The sequence below is a fragment of the Coffea eugenioides genome, chromosome 10 (genome assembly GCF_003713205.1).
Source record: "Coffea eugenioides isolate CCC68of chromosome 10, Ceug_1.0, whole genome shotgun sequence".
Taxonomy (NCBI): domain Eukaryota; kingdom Viridiplantae; phylum Streptophyta; class Magnoliopsida; order Gentianales; family Rubiaceae; genus Coffea; species Coffea eugenioides.
The window spans coordinates 6,895,569-6,919,034 of record NC_040044.1 but is presented as its reverse complement, the minus strand read 5'-3'; the positions used below and the strand labels follow the sequence as shown (position 1 = coordinate 6,919,034).

Sequence of the window (23,466 nt, the reverse complement as noted above, 5' to 3'; positions counted from 1 at the left end):
GAAAAAAAATTGGTAGCGGTATGGTAGCTTGCTTAGTTTGTGAAGTTGTAGATTATGGTGGTGGTTTTTGTTTGTTTTAGTAACTGGGGGGGGGGAGGCTCTGCAATGGAGTTTTTGGTAGTTGCAGGATTAGGCCTCGGTCGTTGTCTGTTTTGTTTTTTTTTTTGGGGGGGGGGGAAGGGTCAGTGTAGAGGGGTATGGGGGGTAATACTCCTTTTATTATTATTAGAGAAGTAAATGGGCTGGTAGTTGGCCCAATTACCATCTTGGTCAAGCTGGTTTTAGTGTTGGCTGGACCAAGTTTTGGATGGTTGTTAGTAGGAGTAGTGTACTATTTTATCTTATGATGATGATGATGTAATGTTGATTTTAAGGTGTCCATATGTTATTGTTATTATTAGCAGTGTAATAATGAACCACTCACTATCTTGTTTTTGGTAATATCATCTCCATTTTCTTTTGAAATTTTGTGCATTTTATCTGAAAAATTAGCAACCATTGCGATTATTTGAGGATATAATATATATTATGGGCTCCTTCCAAATCTACATATCTACTACTTACTCAGAGAGCAAGGCATTTATTTATTGATACATTGCTCTTTAAAGATCAACAAAATGCTACAGTAAAAGTATCTCAAATAATTATACTCAAATAATTTATAATCCAAACACACTCAATGCTACAGTAAAAGTATCTCAAATAATTTATAATCCAAACACACTCGTATCAAATACCATTGGTAAAAGAAGAACCTCAGTACCATTGGTAAAAGAAGAAGCTCAATTGCAAGGAGGGACTAGAATTTCTAGTATTATTCACTCGCTATAGAGAACTCCAAGTCTCACAAGTCACACAACGGTGGAATTGAATTGGCCTGTAGTCTTTCAGAGTCTTTGTTTGGACTCTGATTTTTTTCACAAAAGATTTTCGTCTGTCATCTTTTTATCTCACGTATTGTTACATCTCGTTTTTCTACTAGAACTCCTAAGAGTAGTAGTAATTCAAACGTGACATTATTGAGTAAGCAGTTCCTTTCACTTGCATTGGACATCTTGGGTCGGCGGAAGAGGGGATCCCGTGAGAATTTGATTTTTTGATTGAAGGTGCACATGAACCTCCGTTTACAATATGAAAGCGAGAAAACTCGTGCCCCAGAGGAACACCAACCAACAAAAATAATGGAATGCAAAATCAGTACTAGTAGTTTCAATCCCGACTTTACTGATGATCAACGTGTTCCTTGGGCCACAAAGATTCCTTGAGGTTGAAGATGAAAGATTACTTGAGTTTCAAAAATGTTTTCTTGTTTCACTTTAGATTGAGATCCTTTCTAGTTTGTTGCATCTACAACTACTAATTAAATCAATAAAATTACCATTATTTTTCTTGGTCTCAGCAACTATCTTTTTATTTTATATACATCACATTACATACATTGCTATTCTAATTATTTCACAAAAATTTTCAAATAATCTGCTATCCGAACGCATCTTTGTTATTCATTTTTAGAGAAATAACAATCATGCTTTGCTTGAAATCAAGATTGGGGAAATTCAAAATAAGCTAAACCCTTTTTTTTTTTTTTTTGTCTTCGTTTTTTTTTTGGTCATTTTAATTTGGGAAATAAGGACTATATGCAACAAATAACATTATTATTATTTCCAGCAATTCAATTACAAATGTGTTGCATAATTGTGTCGGTTGATGGCAATTTGCCAAGTCACGATTCATGCTAAAACCAACAACAAATTCTGGCCGGAATTGGGACGAAGACAATTAACAAATCGGCAAGCAATATCAATGGCAATAGCAATATCAATATCACTATCACTTGTCTCCCTCACTTTGACTTAGTTCCGTGTTGTAATTTGTCCAAATGAATGAATGAATGAACGGGGGAGCGGAGCGGAGCGTCGCTGCTCTCTCTCCAATTATGTCATATGCTTCTTCTATGTTTTTTTTTTTTTTTTTTTTCAGACACAGGGGGTATCCGGGCCTTCGACCCGACTAATCCCCCTGTGGCCCGAGAGGGGAGGCCCTACCCCCTCGAACACGGTAGCTCCAGGCAAGACTCGAAACCTGGTAAGCGTGGCCTGAAGAGGCGCTTGCTACCGGATGAGCTAACCCAGGGAGGGCGCTTCTTCTATGTTTAGTTTTGCAATTTGCAGCAGATTCAACTCTCAATTATTGAATGAGGATGCAATTTGGGTATCATACATTGATTGCAATTTGCAATTAATTGATTGCTGTCGTGCAAAGGGTTCATTTTAGACAAACAGATGGCAAATTAATACTACTATATATGTTTGATTGGTTAGTTGGGTGGTAAACTGCAATCAGAAAATAGGCTGGAATTGAGAGTTCAACCACTCGGGTTGCACTTAACTGAAGTGTGCATTTATAGGAGTAGTCTTATTAAATTGATTGGAATTTTTCTTAATCTTGATCCTTTCTAAGGATGAAACAAAAAAAGAAAACTATTATTGATTTCATTTGGATAGCATTTCTTGAAATTCTTTTTTTTTTTCAAAAAATATTTTCTAAGTAGTAATATTTTCTTTCAATATATCATGTCATAAAAAATATTGTCGCACAAACATAATTTAGAAAATTGCAATTCAACCAAAACCATGTACTAACACATATTGTGGACTAATGGTCTCCCTCAAATTGATTGATTACCATAATAAATGCAGAAGGATCCATTCTAAGCCTTCAATTTTATTTTATTTTTTTGGAGAAAGACTTCAAACAAAGTCTTCTTTAAATTGGTTTGTGGATTAGAAGTTGGGAATCGGCCGCACAAATTAAAGTACAATTATTGAGGGTGAAAACAAGGAAACAACAGCGAAAGTGCTCATTGTTTCGTCACCATCTAAGTCAGCATGATGATTTCCAATCTTGACTTTGGAATTGGATATGCTTTCAGGAGGGAATGAATTCGAGGAAAAGAAAGGATATGGGGGAATCCCATCAATGAATGCTCAGCAAGCAAGATAGGATTACTTTTTATCTTTTCGCCCCTAAACTTGTTCCTTATTCTCATTCCATTTCATATATATATATATATATATATATATATATATATCTCAACCCCTCATTCATACTTGTCTCACTTGAGTTTAATTTTACAACATGTTTAACATATTATTAGTAGAATCAACAACCATGCAAATCATTAAAAATGTCTTATTTTGTTACAGCTACGATTCTTGTTGTCTTTTTTTTATCATTGTTAGCATTTTTGTCATTGATTTGTTTAGTTCTCCGATCCATTATTTACTAACGATTGGACTTAAATAGGATAAATTATGAGATAAGGATGTAAATTATTTCAAGAGCCATTTGAATAAAAAAGGTAATAGAGACAAAACATAAATTTTTTTTTGGGAAAAGGGCAAATTTTTTTTGAGCTACAGTCCTATCAGATAAGGGTGATGAGTTTTAGAATTCCGTTGCAGTACATGACTTGACTGCAATGGTTATCCGGAAAAGAAGGGAATTTGATGACTGCCGACTGTGCTGCAACAACTCAATGCGCACTCCAATGAATTTCTTTCTTGTCCTTTCAAATTTAACGCTCACTATCTAGTCATTTTTCACTTGCTTCTGAGGAACTTTAACGTACACTTTTTGACGAAAAGAGAAAGAATAAAAGGATCGCATGGTTAAATGTATCTATCACTTATCAATACCCTTACTAAGGAGTGGATTGATTATTTTGCAAGCAGTTGCTCATTTGATAATATCAATATCATAAGATTAAACGTCCAATTTTCACCATTAATCACTAAATGGTACGCAGAAAACTCCAGTGTCCCTGGAAAAATTGGCTAGGTAACTTGAGATCGGGGGGGGGGGGGAAATGTAAAACAGTAAAAGGTTCCTCCTACTAGGAACTTAGACATGATCAACTGTACAGTTTGATTTGCACGAAGACAGAAAATTCCAGGTCATTCAGTTGATCCCTGCGCTTTTATGGTGTTATCATTTCCCTTCGCTTTGCTTCTGTTCTTTCATTGACTTTGTCTCGCTAATTCATCTGCTAGAGCTGGTATTGGGATATGCTCAGCAGATAAAAAGGTGAAAAAGCTATTAGATGATTGAACACCGAAAGCTACCACTATGGTTGAAATACTACTTTTACCTACGCTCCAAAGTCCTTGGTAACCAGCTCCAGCCATCAATTTATTAACAGTTCAAAGATCTGTTGAGCATTTTCTGTTTAACATCAATTTCAAGCTTTCTTTTACACCCAAAAAAAAAAAAAAAAAAAAAAACTAGATGATTGAATTATGAGTCCATGGTAAGTGCAGAGCAGTGCTCATTGTTCTCGGTCCATCTTAAACTGTAAAATGGTACTCATTTTACTTGTTATAATACTACTCATCCAAATTTTTCAATAGCATGAATTCAAGAATTTCTTGAACCACATTAGACTGTCAATGCAAGAGCTTTTTGCATTACTCCATTCAAGTAAAGGGTTTCGTACTTTCTAGTGCTCGTCTGTTCTAGAAACGAAATCTGAGGCCTTGGATTGTGTGGCCATTATCTTGGAAGCAGACGATACGGTCAAATTCAGAATCAAATGGTTGGAAAAACTAGCCATTGTCGACTGACCACTTATAGCAAGCATGCGCGCAGAGAGAGAGAGAGAGAGATATATATATATATATATATTCATTCAATCATAAGAGCAGAGAAAAAGGAATATTTAGGCGAACCTGTTAAGTATTCCCAAAACCACTTTTCATTCGTATTCTCTTTTCTGGCTTTCAGCACATCCTAACGCTTCAGGAACTTTAACCCGTGACCAAAGACCAATGGAAGAAAGAAACAACAAGGCATTGCTCTGCGCCACTAGAATTTAGTTGTGGTCAAGTATGTTTAAAGCAAGGTTCTGATTTTCTCTGTCTTTTACTTCGGCAGCAAAACGTGACTGGTGACACGAGTTTTGTTGGTAACTGAGGTCCTCTCGAAAAGTCGTGCAAGTCTTTAACGGCACAAAGTTATTGCTTCAACACTTTTGCCTCCACTGCCATTCCATTGCAATCAACTGAGCTCAGTTGGCCACCAGCCAGCTCAGTTGAAATGTTGTATAGAAGCATCTGTAAAATGTTGTACTCAAAAGTTCATTTGCTTCAACACTTTCGCATTCATTAGTACTCTATTTCAACTTAGACAAGAGTTAGGTAAGTTAGCAAAAAGGGTTTCTCTATAGCACATGAAGTGAAAGATTCACCACTCCCTCTGTTTGAGAGATGCTAATAAAAGGTTTTTGGGACGGGGGCTTAATGAGCTCAGAGGGAGTTGAGATGTTAATTTTTTCTTTTTAAAAAATAAAATTAATTTAGAAAAGTGTCTACATACTACTATGCAAGGGAAACCATACATGAGTCTTGTGTATTTTAATATAAATTGAGTGCACTAAAAAAAAAAAAAAAAAAAATTAGTGCCCGTTTGGTGTACTAATTGTTAAGACTTACTAAACAGCAAACAATAATGTAATTGTTTGCGGGGCAGTAGAAAAATAGGTGAAGATATGACTTCCAAAGTATAATACTCAAATATTCTAATAAAATGCTTGTCAGCCTTCGTTTTCTCTCTACCCCTTAAAGTTATTCTTTCTCTTAGTTTTACGGCAAAGGATGGGATTTGGCGCGGTTGCGGAATTCGTGCATCTAAAAGAAGTCAAAATCTATGTGAACGGGATATTAATGCAATCTCAGCTACAACGATTGCGAAGAATATAGCATATACTTTTGTTCCAATAGCGGTCTTGGAATAGATTTGCATATCTTGAATTCAAATCATTGTTGATTAAGGCACCTACTTTATAGCGGGCAAAGCTAGTAAGCCCAGCACAACCTTCATTTGCTTACATTTGGCTCAGAACAGATCCATCATTGTCTACGAGCACGTAGCGTAACCCTTTTTGACTAATTACAAGCATCATTGAAATGGGCATAATAAGAGACACGGGGAGAACCCTGAAATGGTGGTAGGAGAAAACAGCTTGCACTTTCTTGGCTACATAATATACACGATCGAACCATTCAAGACGTCCTAAGTTCTGAAATGCAAGCGGCACCCATTTGCTAATTATATCAAGTATAAAGATTAACCACAATTGAGCATCGTAAAAGTATCATTTAAATGGTAAAACCTGGGAGGCTAGAACAGTCACGGCCAAAGTGGTGGTTGTTAAAAGAAAGCTCAGCGAAAAATTAGGTCTTTTTTTTGTGGTTCAATTATGGCAGAGAAATTACATGGCTAAGTTCATAATAATGAATTTGAGTTTGCCATTTGTTTGATGACCCGACGCCCCCAAGGTTTAACTGGAATATGTTCTCCAGTTTCCACCAGAGAAAAAGTACGCATATGATTCCTAGAGGTCTCAGATTCAATGCCCCAATAATGGTCAAATGCTAAGAATCAAACGTGCAGTTCATGCGTACTAAGAGCCAAGTATAAGCAAGAGGATGTGCTGAACAACTGCATCAGCACTACAAGTAAATGCATTCAACTTTCAAGTTATTAACCCGTCCCGACCGCTGCTCAATATAATTTCTCCGAGGTGCACCAAAAGTTCCCTGCTGAGATGACAAATAGCCTCACTACCTTTGGAACAACTGCACCAATCATGATAAATACACAATTGCTGGAAAACTAGGATAAGAGTTGGCCATTACAAAAAATCTAGTTGAACTAATCTAATCCATTGTAAAACAGACAAAAGAAGAACCACAGATGTGACAGAGAGTCTGCCAACCACGCCGTTTCCACAGTTAGTGCACGATTTTGGCTTGGCTCTCTTGAAGAGGACATCTTCATTGATAGAAGGAAAGACAGCACCAACAAACAGCACTGTATACATTATCATTCGCTAGCTGAATTTACCAATTTCCATCTTCTTCTTTATTGCTTTCTGCCCGTGATATACGAAAGAATCAATAATCCCCGAAACCGTGAAAACGCCTGAGAGGATAACCAGAGTTTGGGCCGTTAACCATAAAAAGATGAGCTAAATTTAGAATGGCAACCAAAAACGACATGCAGAAGAATTTAGGTTCAAGTCCCCAGTGAAAAGAAAGGAAGGATTTAGATCCTATCAGCCTTTGTGGACAAAAAGTAAAATAAAAAAGAAAGAGTAAATCAGAAAAAGTGAATACTGCAACATTATGATTTTTGACAAGGAAAGGGAAATTACCTCCAACTATAGCACAGACATTTGTGAGGAAGTGTAAAAATGATACGTGCTGCTCCGTGAAAGTTACCTACACCAGTAAAAAATTGCAGGAAATAAAGTACGAGTACACATGCACGAATTACTTCTCCAGATAGCCCATGGCAAACTGCCTTGGGCACAGTCAAATTGTCTGGATAGATTTTTGACTTTCTAATTGTTTAGAAGAGTTTGGATTGGATGCCCTTGATTCAATATCTATATAGAAATAATACATCATTTTTTTTTTCAATTTTCAACATCATAACGGACCTTGATTGGTGATAGGTCATAGAAGAAGAAAACTCCAGGAATAGACTGAAGACGGCCTATTTCTGCTCCCTTAAAATGTTCAGTTACAGAGAACTGCAATAGGCAGATGATGTTACATCTCATTCCATGATGAATTAAATAAAGTCAGCATAAAACTGAAAATCTTTGCAGCTATTCACACCTGATTTGATTGGATATTGTGTCCATTTACATCAGTATACACCGTAGGCACCACCTGCATTGCAGAGAAGAATATAATAGTCAATGATACCCACATGCGAATTATGAGATGCTTAATCCCACCCTCCATCTCTCGTCACTTATTTAGATAATCTAAATTTAACTTTGGACTGGGTACAGACTTGACACGGAGGCTACCTGGTATTACTAATCAACTGGAAGAAGAACAAGGTTGGCAATCAACTTTTTACAATCAAATAGATTCAAAAAGTCAAAAAACTACATCAATACAGAATTACTTGTTCTCATTTCGATATTGTGTCTTCAACAATTAGCAAGCAAGTATACATGCAGATAAAATATTTTTAAGGCACATATTCAGCATCTATGTAAACATGGTGGACTATTGATATAAAACCTCTATAATGCACCCAGAAAAGAAAGTTCATATCATTGGTGCTCATAAATGAGAAGTTAAAAAAAAAACTTGAGGCACAAAGAAATCTCTGATATACCTCCTTTGTTTACTGCTTTAAAGCTAAGGTTCTCCAATCAGAATTGCTACCCTTCGTCTACCTCCATCAAAGATTTTCCTCATCCTTCTTTTTTCCAAATGTAGGTGATAAGTACATTTCTAGTGCCAATGGCTTATGCCTACTTGTTACAACTCTTTTAAGTTTCACCTAAGTCCCAAAAAATAGGGACCAAAGTGGTGTTACTGCCTGAGAAATTACTGATCATACCTTGTACATTAAACCATGCCCAGAAAAGGAACTTACTTTATGGTCCAACAATTTGACTATCTCAACTATATCTAAGAGTCAAGATGTAAATGGTTCGACTAAAAAGTGGACATAGAGCTTGGGCCTTCCAGTCTGAGATATTGACATTCATCAAATTGAGAGGAAGATTTTGCAGTACATGTCGAAAAACTTAATTTGTGCCTCAAGATAAATATAACAAGTTTGGTATTTAGTGTCAGTATTCCTTTATGTTTCCAAACAGTGCGAGTTTCACACAACTAATTTTGATTCGGATGATAATAACATTCAGATATGCCATTTTGAAACTTCTGAGACCAAGTAACTTTCATTAATATGATTACTTTTATGGGGGTAAAACCAATGGCGCTAATCTGGTTCTCGTCTGCTTTTTCACACTTCTAAATCCATGGACTTGCCTTTCTACAGCTTGTATTAATCATCATTTTCTTCCATGGCTAGTACAAAACAAAAATAGCATAAGCATATAAAAATTGAGTAAAAAACTTCCAGCAACTGAGGAAACATTACCCAACATGTCTTGAACAACCTAAACAACAAAAGACACTCATTTACTTAGCCAGATATCAATTACACACCTCCGAAGTCCTACAGTAGGGTTGTCTACCGCTTATTGCCAAACTAAACAAAATTCTACAGATGCATTTCATCTATTCCCAGATCAAATTAAAGGCACAGAGAAATTAAAGATTAAACAAACACTCTAAATAATATTTCACCCACAGACAACTATCCTCCACGCAGAAACCTATCAATCTGAGCAGATAAAATAAGGAAACTAGTTGAAAAAAAATATGGGAAACTCCAAAGGAGTCCATGCAAATTGAACAATAGACTCACCTTGATAAAATATTGATACATCCCATTAGGAGTTTGTTGCGTCCATTCCACACTGAAAGTCATAAGAAAAGAAATGTCATCTTGAAGGATGGAACAAGACCGAATCGTCGCATCGGGGAAGAAAAAGAGAAGAGAAAGATACCCATCAAGAGGATTTACAACACCAGGGAAATAGTCTCCAAAAGCCAATCTATTGATCTTGTGACTTATCTGCAGTACATTTAACCTACAAAGTTAGTTCAAAGAAAATTCAACACAGGAACTGGAAAAAATATAGATTCGAAGCAAATTAGCAGTGCTTCACAGATGTATCGAATCAAAACATCATCTTACATTGAAACTGTCCTTCTGGAAAGCCAACAGGTCATGGACATGAACATTTGCCTGTTGAAAACTCTTCCCAGGTGCAAAATGAAAGTTTCCAGCCACTTTGTTCACATCTAAGAACCCATAAATATTGCATCCTTCACCTTCTTCATCTTTGATCCTTTGAAGAAACCCTTCTCTTTTACACTGAAGATATGTACAAGAGTGAAATCGTAAACATATAAATTTTCAAGTCCCAACAGCTTTGTGCTCAAAACTGACAACTATTAGATGGAACACTACATAGGATTTAATTTTTCCTATACAGTTTAACTAAAACCATTTGAAGCATAAAGGATAAGTTTGCAATGCACAAGCCTCTAAATGCCAATTTTCTGATTTCAGAATTGCAAGAGAACGAGACTAATGGATAAAAAATACACATAAGCATTGCTCAAACCTCTACTTAATTTAGATAATTGTTACAGCACATACAACTCAGAGCAATCTACCCCTTATACCTTCAAGCTAGTGCCCATTTAAGCTTATCTATGTATTGAAATTGATCAGCCAAACTAATGATTAAAGTCTTCTACCTCTAGAAGAAGTAACAGATAAATTCCATGCAGATGCATAAACCAAAAAGAAAAGGAAGGAATTTCAATTCTAAATACAGCAACAAAAATGCTATAGTGAAGTTAGAGAACTCATGGTACCTTTTTCAGTGCAAGTTATTATCCAGACAAGCAAAACATAGACCAATGACCAAAAAGAGCCAACCACTCACCTGGTCGATTAAATCTGGATTTGACAATGCCCAACCCTTCTTACGATATGCTTCTCGAACTTCTTCACAGGAGTTGCAGCAATCATCATCCGCCTGAGGAACACCCATGAAAGTGAGGGTAGGATCTCAGATATATTAAAGCATCATCATACAGCTAAAGGGGTTGTATTTGTAAAGCAGCAAAATTAACATACAAAATAGATATTTGTTCAGGACAATAGAAGGAAAGGACATAAGGATGAAGTTCCAAAAGGTAGAGGAAGACCTGGTAAGTTGTAAAAGGAAGAAAGCCATAGCTCTAACCAGAAGTAACAGAGAATAGAAAAGTTGATAGCAATCTACCATTGACACTTTAAATAACAAAATGCGAAAGATACAATTTCAAATAAGCATAATGTGGTTTACAAGGTCATATAAATTGTAGCAGCAAATTAACGGCTTAGGAGAAGCACACCGTTTCTGCCCCAAAGCACGAGCCACAGTATGTCTCATTGTGTTCAAGCCTGCCTCCATGCCTTTGCAAAGGTTTTTCTATCTGTGCCATTAAAAAGATTTCAAAATTGAATCAATCTTTTAGATCAGAGAGCAGCCAATGCACTGCTACTAAGTAATTGAAGCAATAAAGTTCAAATAGAAAACTATATATTTTGCTCAAGAGATTTTCAGGGGAATTAACTTCTCTGCTGTTGTAATCTAAGTAGCATCCAAGCATTTTAAAAACCAAAAACAAACTTTGCTAAGAATAGAACTTACACAAATAAGAAATAAAAATAACAGAAATCACAGACAAATTTAGTTTGCAAGCAGAAAAAAATTACAAGAACATAATGACTTAAATTTGTAAGAAGTGTTTACAGGTTAATAACAGATCATCACACTTCATCCAATTCTCTTTACTTGCCTTGGGATGTCCAATGCCCTCTTGCCGTGTTTCTATTACATTACCATGGATATCAATTCTTTTCTTGGTAATATCATGTCTCTGCAAGTGTTGACAGAATCAGATTGAGACATCAGCAATGAATCATGAGAATGCAAAGTGCTAGCATAATGCAGCATGTTTTCATCAATTGTCAAGACTCCATATAGCTATATTATCATAATTTTGGCCTCCATGCAAGACGGGGAAAAAGCAGGTTAACAAGTAATACACAAACACAATGCACAAATGTATGAACCGGAAAATACTTACCAGAACAACACTGTGCCCCCACCCCAAAATCCCCAACCCATTGAAAGGACTTAATGGCATGGAAAGTTAAAGGGTAAAAGTTCAAAGAATAAAGTTTACATTACCTATACATGCAAAAACAGAAAAAATGCACGATGACAAGAAGTATAAAGAGTGATGCTGTAATACATACGACATCAAGATGTTGCTCTCCGCTGATATCCATGGCATCAAGGCTGAGCATGGAACATGGAAGTGCTGGAAATGTGACATCAAACTGCACTTTCAGATACAATGAAGAGAAGTATCAATTAGTTTCATAAGGAACATGTGCAAGTCAAACAAGAATACATTCGAAAAAAAAGTGTTGATAATCTACAATGAATTGAAATAGTTCATAAAGCAAAGATTTTGGAAATATATATTCTTCATCGCTCAACCTAAACACAAAACATCAGCAGAACAAGCCATATTCTGTCAATTAGAAATGCTAGAAGCTTTATCCTAGAGTTATATAAACAGGTGTCAGAGATAAACTCAGGATCCAATTAGTTGCATGACGTGCCAATCTCAACCTGGGGGAGGGAGTGGTGGGGCTATTGTTGAGGAGGGGAAGAAATGGGAAACATAGCAATATGATAATTCAGAATAAACAGTACTCAAGCAACAAAGCAGCAATTCAAGCATTGCATGGGAAAAGAAAAGAGAATTCTGTTACATTGATCCGCAGCCTTTCTCCCCTGGACGTATCTACTACAAGCTTTGTCTCAGTAACTGCATGGAGATATAACCCTATGCACAAGCCAAAATAAAGGGAACCAATAAATATCATGGAAATGACATTGACAAAACTAACAAGATTATATCTTTCCTTTATTGCTTTGAAGCCCCACCCCCCCCCCCTCCCCTCTTCCCCCCGCACCAAAAAAAAAAAGGAAGAAGAAAAGAAGAAAAGGCAACAAAAATGTAGCACTTTATTGCTTAAAAAGAATTAAGGGCCAGAGTTAGGGAGTGTACATTTATGCATCAAACAAGAGGACGATATACAATACCTGCATATCTATCATCAACAACAGCTCAGAGTAGGCAATTAGACCTTGAAAAGCATGAATAAATGGTCAAATAAACAACTTCCAGTTCATCTGATTCTTTTAGCTTAGTTCCTATTAAACTCTGGCTAAGAGACCATAAGATAACCTTAGAGAAAACTGTTTGATCCAAAGCCTCAGTTTAGCACACCATGAATTTCAAGAAGATAGCTTTAGAAAGAACTAGTTCATTCCAGTAAACTTTGGCTTTTCATTGTGCTAATATAATTTTTAAATGACATTAACGATGAAACTTGTAGACAAGAGTATATATCAGGAACCGATGGAAGCAATCACTATCAAATTCAAAAATTCGGCTAGAGTTTTCATGCCTAGCTGAACAATAGAAATACCAAATGGTAACTACAAAATTGAATGCAGAGTTAAATTTGTATCGATACATGACGAACTCAGACATGAATAAACGGATTATAAAAAGTTCGTGCTGACAGCCTGAATGTTTGGTTAACTATGGGAAAAATGTACTAAGAAACCACAGGTATTCCTAGAAGCAATCTTTAAGAAAACTTTAATATAAATCTCAGGACAATTTGGTTTTGTGTCCTAGCCTGGGAATGAGATGAAAATAGTAAAATACAAATATTCTCTTTAGGTAATATCAAATGCAATCAATCAATTGAGTTCAAATGCACAATTCATGCGGATTTCTGCACCCACAACATCAGAATATATTAAATTTGATCTCCAGTGATTCCTATGAGTACTAAAAAAAAAAAAAAACCAAACATTGGAAAAAGAGAATGCTCCAGACTCTCTCTTTCTCTCTCTGCCTGCCCTAAGAGGCTCCACCTGTCTCTCCTCCACCTCCCAGCTCATCTACCATTCCCCCCACTCTCATCACTCTGATGTCCCTGGCTATTCCTCTGCCTGTCTTCTCTTCCTCTTCCTGTACAACTTCACCACAATATTGTAGATTTAGAACCTCAGAAACTGAAGAAGCATTTTGGTAGTTTTCATTTGGGATTTTGAGTTGTTTTTAGAAGTGCACTGAATATTGTCTTGGTTACAAACTAAGAATTTGACTATGATTTGGGAGGTTTTTTGGCTTCTCAGGTCCATTAAGGCTTCAAAGGGTTCAGGACATCAACGTTCTGACTTTGATGGGAAGCCGCTCCAGTTACTTACTTTTATCATTTGATTCCAACTTTGATTCCTGAACACAAACCCAACCACTAAACAATTGAATAAAACATCACTATATGGAGCAAGTAGAGCGATTAAATTGCCCAAAACTCATCATATCTTCACTTGATGCTTCATTGATTATAAGAACTATATTCCATCCAGTTTGTCTTCTTGATGATATACCCCTCAATCACACTCTCCAGTAGAATCTCGCAGTTATTTTAGCATTAAAATAGCACCAAGATATTCAATGTGTGTTCTTGATGATATACCATTTTCATTTCCCTCCAATCACAATCTCTAGTAGAGTCTTGCAATTATTTTACAACTACAGTAGCAGCCAAGATATCATATGCGTCATACATTGCAGATCCAGCCAACTGAATTTCACTACAAGGTTGACGTAGACATAAGCTACACCCTACCTATGCACTCAAGATTCTTCGAGTTAATTCCACCAACAAATTATTCATTTCGTACTCGTTTTTGCATAACTTTGGCACCACCACCATGCAATTCCTACTTCCAATCAGACTCATTAATTATTATACAGCTAAAAGGACAACTAAAACTAGCTAGAAAAAACAGAATAAACATAAGAATCAGAAATTCATAGAGCATTAAAAAAAAAAAAAGAAATCCCTAAACTTTCAAACACAGAATGAAACTACACCATATCTAGAGTAAATCTATATCAAATTTTAATCCAACCAAAGCAATAAAAGAGTCCTAAACTGAATACATACAATGATTTAAAAACTTCAGACAGAGAGAGAAATAAAGTTCAAAGGAACAAACTGAGCTCGGAGAAGAAGAGCAAGAACATGACGATGGAGGAAGCTAGGGTTATAACGCCGCCGGACAGCGTTCTGCTGTAGAAATCCTCATTGATCTTCGGATACGCATCCAAGCTTCGAATCTTGCTCATCAAATTCTCCATCGCCACAAATTCTATACGCTATTATGTATCTATCACTATATCTCTATAAATACATACCACAAAATCAATTATACAAACGAAAGAAAAAATCCAAAACAAACAAAAAATCTCAGGAATTATTGATTGATCAATCGATCGAAAATTATTCTGCCTAAACGCCTCGTTGCAGAAGGAAGAAGTGGGACTCAAATTGAAAAACAGTTTCTACAAAACGAGGCGTTTAAGAGTAAAAAAGTGTCGAGGTAGAGGTCTTGCTTGTGTGATTCTCTCTGAATCTAAAGTTTCATTTTCTTGTTTGGATGCGTTGAGTAATTTTTTATCTGTGGCTCGATGATAAATTTTCGTATTGATGATAAGAATTAGGATTAATTACATTTTATCCCCCATAACGTTAGGCCCATTTCTCACCTTACCCGCAGACTTTTGTTTGTAAGCACTTTTTTACCCCGAGATTGATGGTCAGCACAAATGGCGACGGACGAAAACACTAAGGGGCTGCTTGTTTCACAGATTGGAATCGGAAATGAAAATGGAATCATAGACTCTGGTTTTGGAATTAAAACTTTTCATTCCAATATCTAGCTTGGTTCACACATTGGAATTAGCATCATTCCAATTCCTGATGCTTGGTTTGATGAGTGTTGAATTAAATGTAATTAAATTCCAAATTTACCCCTGATATAACAATTCTTCTAAAACAAAAGAATTACACATACGACAAATTAACATCTTCATAATTGTAACTACAATAGTTATTAACTTTTTGATAAAACATAAGAAAATCATAAATAATAAAAAAATTAATACCAGAAAATAAATATAGTGGCTGCATTAACAAGGAGTAAATTCCCAAAAAAATGAGTTTTTAAACAATCACCCAAAAGGTGACGATTTTTGAGTCTCTTCCCAAAGGGTGAAAAATGCATCCAAGGAATGTGTTCTACCAAAAAAAAACGCAACTTTCAAATACGTTATTTTATGTTTTGGAAATTTGTTTAAATATGAAAAATTGGTTAAATAGCCCATAAGATACCAGCTCTTTATGGGAAACTGACAGATTTTGTAATATGTTTTGTACCAGCTTTATGGGAAACATACCAGCTATTTATGGAAAAAATTGATTAAATAGTGCCCAAAGGAAAACTAGTATGTTTTGTATTTAACAAAAATTAAATATGTGAAAGTTAAAAAAGAAAAAGAAATTACCCATAAGATACCAGCTCTTTATGGGAAATTGGTAGATTTTGTATTTAATATGCTATTTAACCAATTTTTTATATTTAAACAAATTTACGAAAATTAAAATAACGTATTTGAAAGTTGCATTTTTATTTGGAAGAACGCATTTCTTGAATGTGTTTTTCACCCTTTGGGAAGAGACTAAAAAATTGCCAGCCTTTAGGAAGTTAGTTTAAAAACTCTTTCTTTTTGGAAATTTATTCCATTAACAAGTCGTTTGTGGTTCCTACATTAGATAATGATATGAAATAGATCTCTCCTTACATATATGAACAAAAGAAGGAGACTCAAATTACAAAAGCTAACCATACCAAATACAAATCAATTGTCTAATCCAGTCGAGAGTGCCACTCAATGTCCACAATCTCCAAAAGACTAATCATATAACCATCTAACAATCACCATAACAAAAAGAAATTGCCATCAAATCATCACTTTCCAGCTAACAATAATTTTATTTCAGCGAGTAGATGGAGGATAAAGGAGGTTAATTACATATTGTCGTTTCATTTCTGCAGGAAGATTGTAGAACACATGAAGCTTGGAAATCTGCTCCGAAAGTATGTCGGCTGCATTCATTACATCTCCACTCGGTAAAGCAAGTTTCATTAACTCAGCAACAACTTGATCTCTTCTATCGGAGACCAATTGCTCATATTTATCCTCATTTGACATGGCTGCTGCCATAGTTGTGAAATTAGCTTGAATTCCCTCCACGAAATCTCCAAATTTGCTGGTGAGAAGTTGCAATGATGCATCAAGATCACCCCTTGTTGTTGATGCAGATTTCATTTTTTTTTGACACATTTGCAATGGGAGGGGATTGTTTCTTTTGTTTCTTGGAATTTCTTGTGCTTGTTGAGCTTGGTTGAGTTGATTGCTCCATGGAATTTACTTCATCTTCTTCTACCTTATCATTATCCGAGTTTGACATAGCATCAAGCCCTTCATCTCCTTCCTCCAAATTTTGGACATCTTCCATATCTTGGACAGCTTGTGCAAAATCTTCAGCAACATTTCCAGTGGCTCTGTCTCTTCCATATACAATTTCAAGATCTCCTAAATATGGAAATTTGACATCCCAAAGGCCCTTCGCATCCTTATGAGTCTAGAGATAGAATAAAAAGATAAATGATAATCTTAATAAAAGGTTGAAAAAGAACATATCAGAATGTAAAAAGTAATCAATTTCTTACCTTGCACCAATCATCATACCACTGTTTTTCACAAGAAATCTTTTTCTCAGCATCATTCCAACTACAACCACTTTCTTTGCACATTTCAACAATTGCATGGAACCTATTTTTCAGCCACTTAACTTTTGATTCAATATGTGGGCTGACTTGTTTGGTAAAAGTAGGTTGCTTACGCAAGATAATTTTAAGCAATTCGCTCATATAATTATTTTTAAATCCTCCATCTGATTTCCACATTGGATCACAAGCCAACTCTTGCAATGATTCTATGAGCACTTTTACCTCTTCACCAGTCCAAAAACATTTATTTTTCCCTCTTCCACGTACAATTTCATCATTCTCCATCCTATCATTTAGAAGTCAACCCATATATATCAATTAATTTTGATACACAATAGCATATAACTGAAATAACTTTTTCTTCTTTTGATTTTATTTGGCGTCTTCTACTTTTGAGATGAATGAATATTAACTGGTACCACATCATAAACAGTGCAATAACAACCATTATCATTCCTGATAAAATCTGGCTTTGCCCTCGATATTTTTTGCGTCTTCTGTTTTCAATAGGCAAACGTGGCATCTTTGTCTACATAACAATATGACAACCAAACGTAAGTATTCACCAAACTAGATTACGGCATCAAAATCTTCAAATGCATTAAACATCAATTGATCTTATTAAAAGGGCCTAGACATGCATCATACATCCGTAAACACAATGATGTATAGATATAAATAAGTATAAACAAACGAAATTGATGGTTGAAACTTGAAATCCTAATGTACGAATAACTATGAAACTGAAAGCTATTCAAGCAGACAATTTTACAAACAGGTACAGGGCATGTAGAAACCCACCCAAACTATACCAGTATTCACGGATCAAATAACCAAAAGATCAAGAATTGATTGACCTCCATTGAATGCGTAATCCAAGAAAACACATTAAAAACATAAAAATGACAAATCTAGTGACATTAACATTTATCTCACCAAAAAAAAGAACAAAATAATGTATTTGTTGAAGTAAGTGAATTAAAATACATGTATTACAACAAAATACATGGATTAAAAACATGTATTATTCTCACCAATAATAGTGTATTTGTTGCGAAAATAATTTCTTATTGGATTTTGTGACAAAAGAATATGAATTCATGGAAGGAAGACTTTTTTGCAAAACTGACAGATTGTGTAGCGTGAGTGGAATAAAAGTGAGAAGGTGATGGGTCCAGAGCATAGCATTTTGGTCCAGTTAGTGTTATTGTATCAGATTCCCTTCTTTTCTTCTTTATTTTCAGCTACCCAGTGAGTAGCCTGAAAAAACAGAGAAGAAGAAAGAGAAAAGCTTGCATACGAAAAGAAAATTGCAGAGGCAAGGGAGTTTGTAATCCACTGACCTGGGATCAAGGAATTCACCCTAGTAGAAGACTCTTCAACTCTAGAATTCGTTGTCCAAGGAGAGTCGAAAGCCACTGATCTTTATGGTTGTCCAATCGGTGAAGTAGAAGAGGTAGAAAATCTGATGAAGAAGAAGAACAGAAGGTGCGGCGTGTAATGAAGAAAAAAAGAGGGTAGGTTCGTCATAAATGTTTTTGCTCGGGAATAAGTTGAGGGTTTTGTCCAAAACCTCCCAATTTACTCAGGAATGGTGAAAGTCCGATTTTTTAGAAATGATTCCAGAAATTGCATTCCAATAGACTTAATCCAAGCAACAAATAAGGGGTTTATTCCATTATTTGATTCCCAAACCCTTTAACAAAGCAGCCCCTAAGTTTCTAGTGAAAATATGCATTTTATGGTTTAAGTGGTAAAATTGCATATCTATGCATTTTATGGTTCATCATAAATGTTTTTGCTCAGGAATAAGTTGAGGGTTTCGTCCAAAACCTCCCAATTTACTCAGGAATGGTGAAAGTCCGATTTTTTAGAAATGATTCCAGAAATTGCATTCCAATAGACTTAATCCAAGCAACAAATAAGGGGTTTATTCCATTATTTGATTCCCAAACCCTTTAACAAAGCAGCCCCTAAGTTTCTAGTGAAAATATGCATTTTATGGTTTAAGTGGTAAAATTGCATATCTATGAATTTTTATGGTAAAAACTTCATATTTTTGTAGGTTTAATGATTCAATCATCAAATGGCATGATTTGAGAAGATAATTGGTTGATTGATGATGGCTTGAAGTGGTTTAAAGAAGATATGAACTGCAAAAGAGGAAATGCAATCAAGAACAAAAGGAAGCAAGTTTCATAGCTTTGACATCTTGTGGTATTTTGGCTATATCTTGAGCTACAGGTATCAGATTGAAGTGATTCATGAACCATTTTGAAGATAAGAGATAGATCTACATTTGGTACGAGACATCGAAGTCCAGATCAGTTGTTTTCATGGTCAAAAAGTCGAAATACAAAAGCACAAACTCTGTTGTCGAAAGTTGGAACAGAGCTCTGACCAGTTTTTGATATTTTGATCATATCGTGGTCCACAGAGTTCCAAATTGGATGATTCTTGAGGCATTAGAAAGCTAACTCAAAGGTCTAAAACTTTCGTGTCATGTACAAGAGTTAGTTCGGCCTCCATCATCATGAAAATAGCTGTTGAAGTGGCATAGAAGTGAAAACGCGACTTACAATATGCGAGTTGAGTCGCGTATTCATGCAGTCGTGTATTCTCTTCTGTTTTCTGCAACTTGCTCATCAACTTGCCTTGATTTCACACAACCTTTCCATCTCAATTCCAGCTACCAATCTCCATTGTATCTCATCAAGAAAAAGGTTGGAAATTTGGAAAGACAACTCATAGGAGTTCAAGAGTCAATTTTGCCAAATAAAAATAACTCATTTGGTTCTTGAATCTCTCTATAAATAGCAGCCTTGGAGGACCATTTGAATAACTTTGGAAAGCTAGAGAAACTCACCAAAAATGTAGTCTTCACTAGAGTTTCCTTAGTTCATTAGTGAGGATAGTATAGAGTACTTAGTGTAGTTTATCCATCTTGTATTTGTAGCTAGATTTGGATGAAGATTGGAAGAGCAAAGATGGAGAGTTTGAAGCTCATATGACAAGGGTGACATCTCTCCTATCACTTTCTCTTTTGTATTTGATTTCATGTTTAACTATAATACAAGTTTGGATCTTATTTTCATGTTTAGTTAAAGTGTATGCCTAGAGTTATGGTTGAACTTTCTATATCTTGTTAGTTATGTTTACTTGGTTATTTGATGATATTATTTTGAGCAAGTTATTTATCACTTTTGCTTTTCTAATCATGATTAACCGGTCATTAGTTGTGATTATCTAAAGGTTTTAAGTTTGCAATGAGAATTAGAATTTAACACTAGTTCAATGAAGTGATAAACCTAGGGAGTTCACTCAATGAAAGTAGAGGAGCACCTATGTGGCTTTAGTGACTTGTTTCATGTAATTTCATAGAAAAAATGAACTTGTAGTTAATTCATAACCACGAAAGTAGGTATGGCTTAGCTACAAGTATAATTGATTCACTACAAGAGTAGGTTTCATATATATTAGGAAATTACGCCATAACTAGCCAAGATAATAACATTCACCTAACTGCTAACTTCATTTGCAAGACTAGTAAGGAATTCCATATCTCTAGGAGCTTTCTAGTGCTAATTTTTTATTACTTTTATGTTTATGGTAGTTTAGATAATAAAGGAGTTCAAAAAACACCGACAATTGCAATCTTCTCTATGGGATCGACCCTTAATACCCTATACTCACTCACGATTCGTATACTTGCGAAAAATCGTGTGTGGGATATTTAGCAATTATAAATGCAAAACTTGATTGTGAATGAGTTATATGTTATATGTATACCCCGCGCACATCACACCTCCCTACAATTAGCACCAAATACCAAATATAAATAAAATCTACCCAATAATGCAATATTTGGCAAATATTGAGGGAAAAATAATCATAAATTGAATAATAATTTTGCACCCTATCAATTCCCCCCACACCTAGATTATGTCTTTCTCAAGCGTGAGAACAACCAATCAACAATTAAACAAGAACAATGGCTATCGCCCTAAATCATCCATTGTCAAGATACAATTAAAACACATGTCAAGTATTAGTCGCTAGTCTCCAAGAAATATCTCTCTGATTAGCTTCTAAAACTAAGGACTCTTCATTTCCTTGCTAACTAATCTGAGAACATAAAATATTCAACCGACATTTGTCATCAAATGGTTCAACTGTTAAACAAAATCTCAAGTTAAGGACTAATCTTTTCCTTAATTATAGATAAATTATCATCTACAAATAAGAAAAGTAAAAAATAAAAATAAAAATTTATCATCTTTTCTTAATCTATAGTGAAGCCAACAGGGATGTCACATGCCATCTCCTCATGTTGAAATTTTGTTCACTAAAAAAAAATCAAACTAGATTGTCAAAATGGTAGGGTTGGCTGGGTTTGGGTTTCAAAATAGGCTCATAGTGATCATGCATCGAGTTTGGACAACACTATAAAGGCTACAACTGGTATAATTACATGTTTAATTCTTAAAAGACTATATCTATAAGGTAATCAATATATATATCACTATTGTATTATATGCTACTTATTATCTAAAAAATTATTATTGTTTAAGATGTTTGTGATACTAATTATAATTTCGTTACCTAAAATTTGAGTTTGCAATTAACATATTATATATTTGGTGAAGTATCACAGTCACAAGTAAGAAAGATAAAACATTTTAATTCTAATCCTTAACCATTTCAAGGCGAAAGGCGCAATTTAAAGGTCCAATAGGTCAAGCCCAGTCCTGGCATGAATAATAGCAATTCCGAATGATTGATACTAAAACAGGACCTCCCACCCCTTTCGAATTGTGCAAAATCATAGAAAATTTCGATTGTCATTTTTCTCTTATTATTCTGTTGCCATGTTTACTCGCAGCTAAGTCCTTCCATTTCCAATTTTGCATTAAAAAACAGTACCAATAGCCAATCTATGCTTCTTACCTTGAGAGTTCACATTGCCAAGAGGTACCCTCCACAAATCTTGGCCAAAAACTAGTTTGTTGATTCTTTTGTTTGGGCAAATGTAAACATGACTCTTACCAACAGTTTACAAACACGGGCTGTGCAAGTGTAAAAATTGGTAAAAACAATGCGATGTAAATTTTGCTTCTTATTATTGTGTAGCAATAATAAAAAATATATACTTTTACTTTGTGACTGATTGCAAAAGAAAATGTGTCATGTTTGCAATAAGTTAGCCTCTGAATGTATTATGAGATAATTTCAGAAACCTCCCTTAAGGTTTCTAACTATTTCACTAGTCTCGATTCAAGTTTTAAAAATTAAACTAGCCTCCCTTGAGATTTATTATCTTGTAACATTTGGATTCAACCATCAATTTAAATGTGATATTAAGAGAGAGAAGATAATATGATTCCACCATTACTCCTCATCTATTAAATTATTTAATTAATCTAATACCAGCCTAAACATTATATAAAATACCAGAATTTGCTGTTTATCATCATGGATTAAATCACACATGGCATCAAAAGTAGTATATCATTCTATATATTTCACTTAATATAAGATCCAAAATTACTCTTTTCAGTTACAAAATTCATTGTCAAACATGATTAACAACCAATAATAAAAAAAATATGTAACCAAAATATTATAAAGAGCGAACTTTAATACCATAAAAATCTCAACAACTAACCTTAATATGCTAACATGAATATTTATGATATTAAAGTTTGTTCTCTATAATATTTTGGTTGCCAATTTTTTAATTATTTATTGTTGATTATGTTTGACAATGGGTTTGTAACTGAAAAAGATAATTCGAATCTTATATTAAGTAAAAAATATAAAAGATATGTATTTTTTGATGATATATGTGATTTAATCCCTAATGATAAACAACAAATTTTAGTGTTTTTATTTAACATGTGTGTTAGTATTAAATTAATTAAATAATGTAGCAGATGAGGGGTAATGATAAAATTATATAATTTTCTCTCTCATAATACCACTTTTAATTATTAATTGGGTCTAAATGTTACAAGATAATTAACTTCAAGAGTTGCTAGTGTAATTTTAGAAACCTAGAGGTTGGCCATTAAAATAGTTAGAAACCTCATTAGAGGTTTCTGAAATTATTCCATGTATTATTTGCAGAGACAGAGCCTTGGTTAAGTGTTAAGCTGATCAATTTCCTTAACCAAACAAATAATATAAAAAAAAGTGTTCGCCTGATTAATGATACATATGCATGCCTCCCA

At 34.8% G+C, this 23,466-nt stretch overlaps 1 protein-coding gene across 1 annotated transcript; it reads right to left on the bottom strand.

The window, feature by feature from the left end:
* Window positions 1-6,474: 6,474 nt before the first annotated feature.
* Window positions 6,475-15,114, bottom strand: LOC113749074 (endoplasmic reticulum-Golgi intermediate compartment protein 3-like). Its single transcript, XM_027292724.1, has 13 exons — window positions 14,600-15,114; window positions 12,286-12,359; window positions 11,761-11,844; window positions 11,298-11,378; window positions 10,851-10,931; window positions 10,397-10,489; window positions 9,637-9,816; window positions 9,446-9,513; window positions 9,304-9,355; window positions 7,683-7,736; window positions 7,502-7,594; window positions 7,214-7,280; window positions 6,475-6,981 (listed from the first exon to the last, which is right to left on the bottom strand). Exons 1-13 carry the CDS (start codon window positions 14,739-14,741, stop codon window positions 6,890-6,892), a joined length of 1,161 nt encoding a protein of 386 aa, XP_027148525.1. The 5' UTR covers window positions 14,742-15,114; the 3' UTR covers window positions 6,475-6,889.
* Between the last annotated feature and the right edge of the window lie 8,352 nt (window positions 15,115-23,466).

Bases quoted from the DNA above. Each gene is read 5' to 3' on its own strand.
- LOC113749074 (XM_027292724.1), bottom strand. From the start codon at position 14,741: ATGGAGAATTTGATGAGCAAGATTCGAAGCTTGGATGCGTATCCGAAG. The intron at 11,845-12,285 runs GTAACAGAATTC...CTGAAAGTGCAG, and splicing joins GAGAAAGGCTGCGGATCAAT to TTTGATGTCACATTTCCAGC. The intron at 7,737-9,303 runs GTGAGTCTATTG...TCTGCAATGCAG, and splicing joins TGTATCAATATTTTATCAAG to GTGGTGCCTACGGTGTATAC.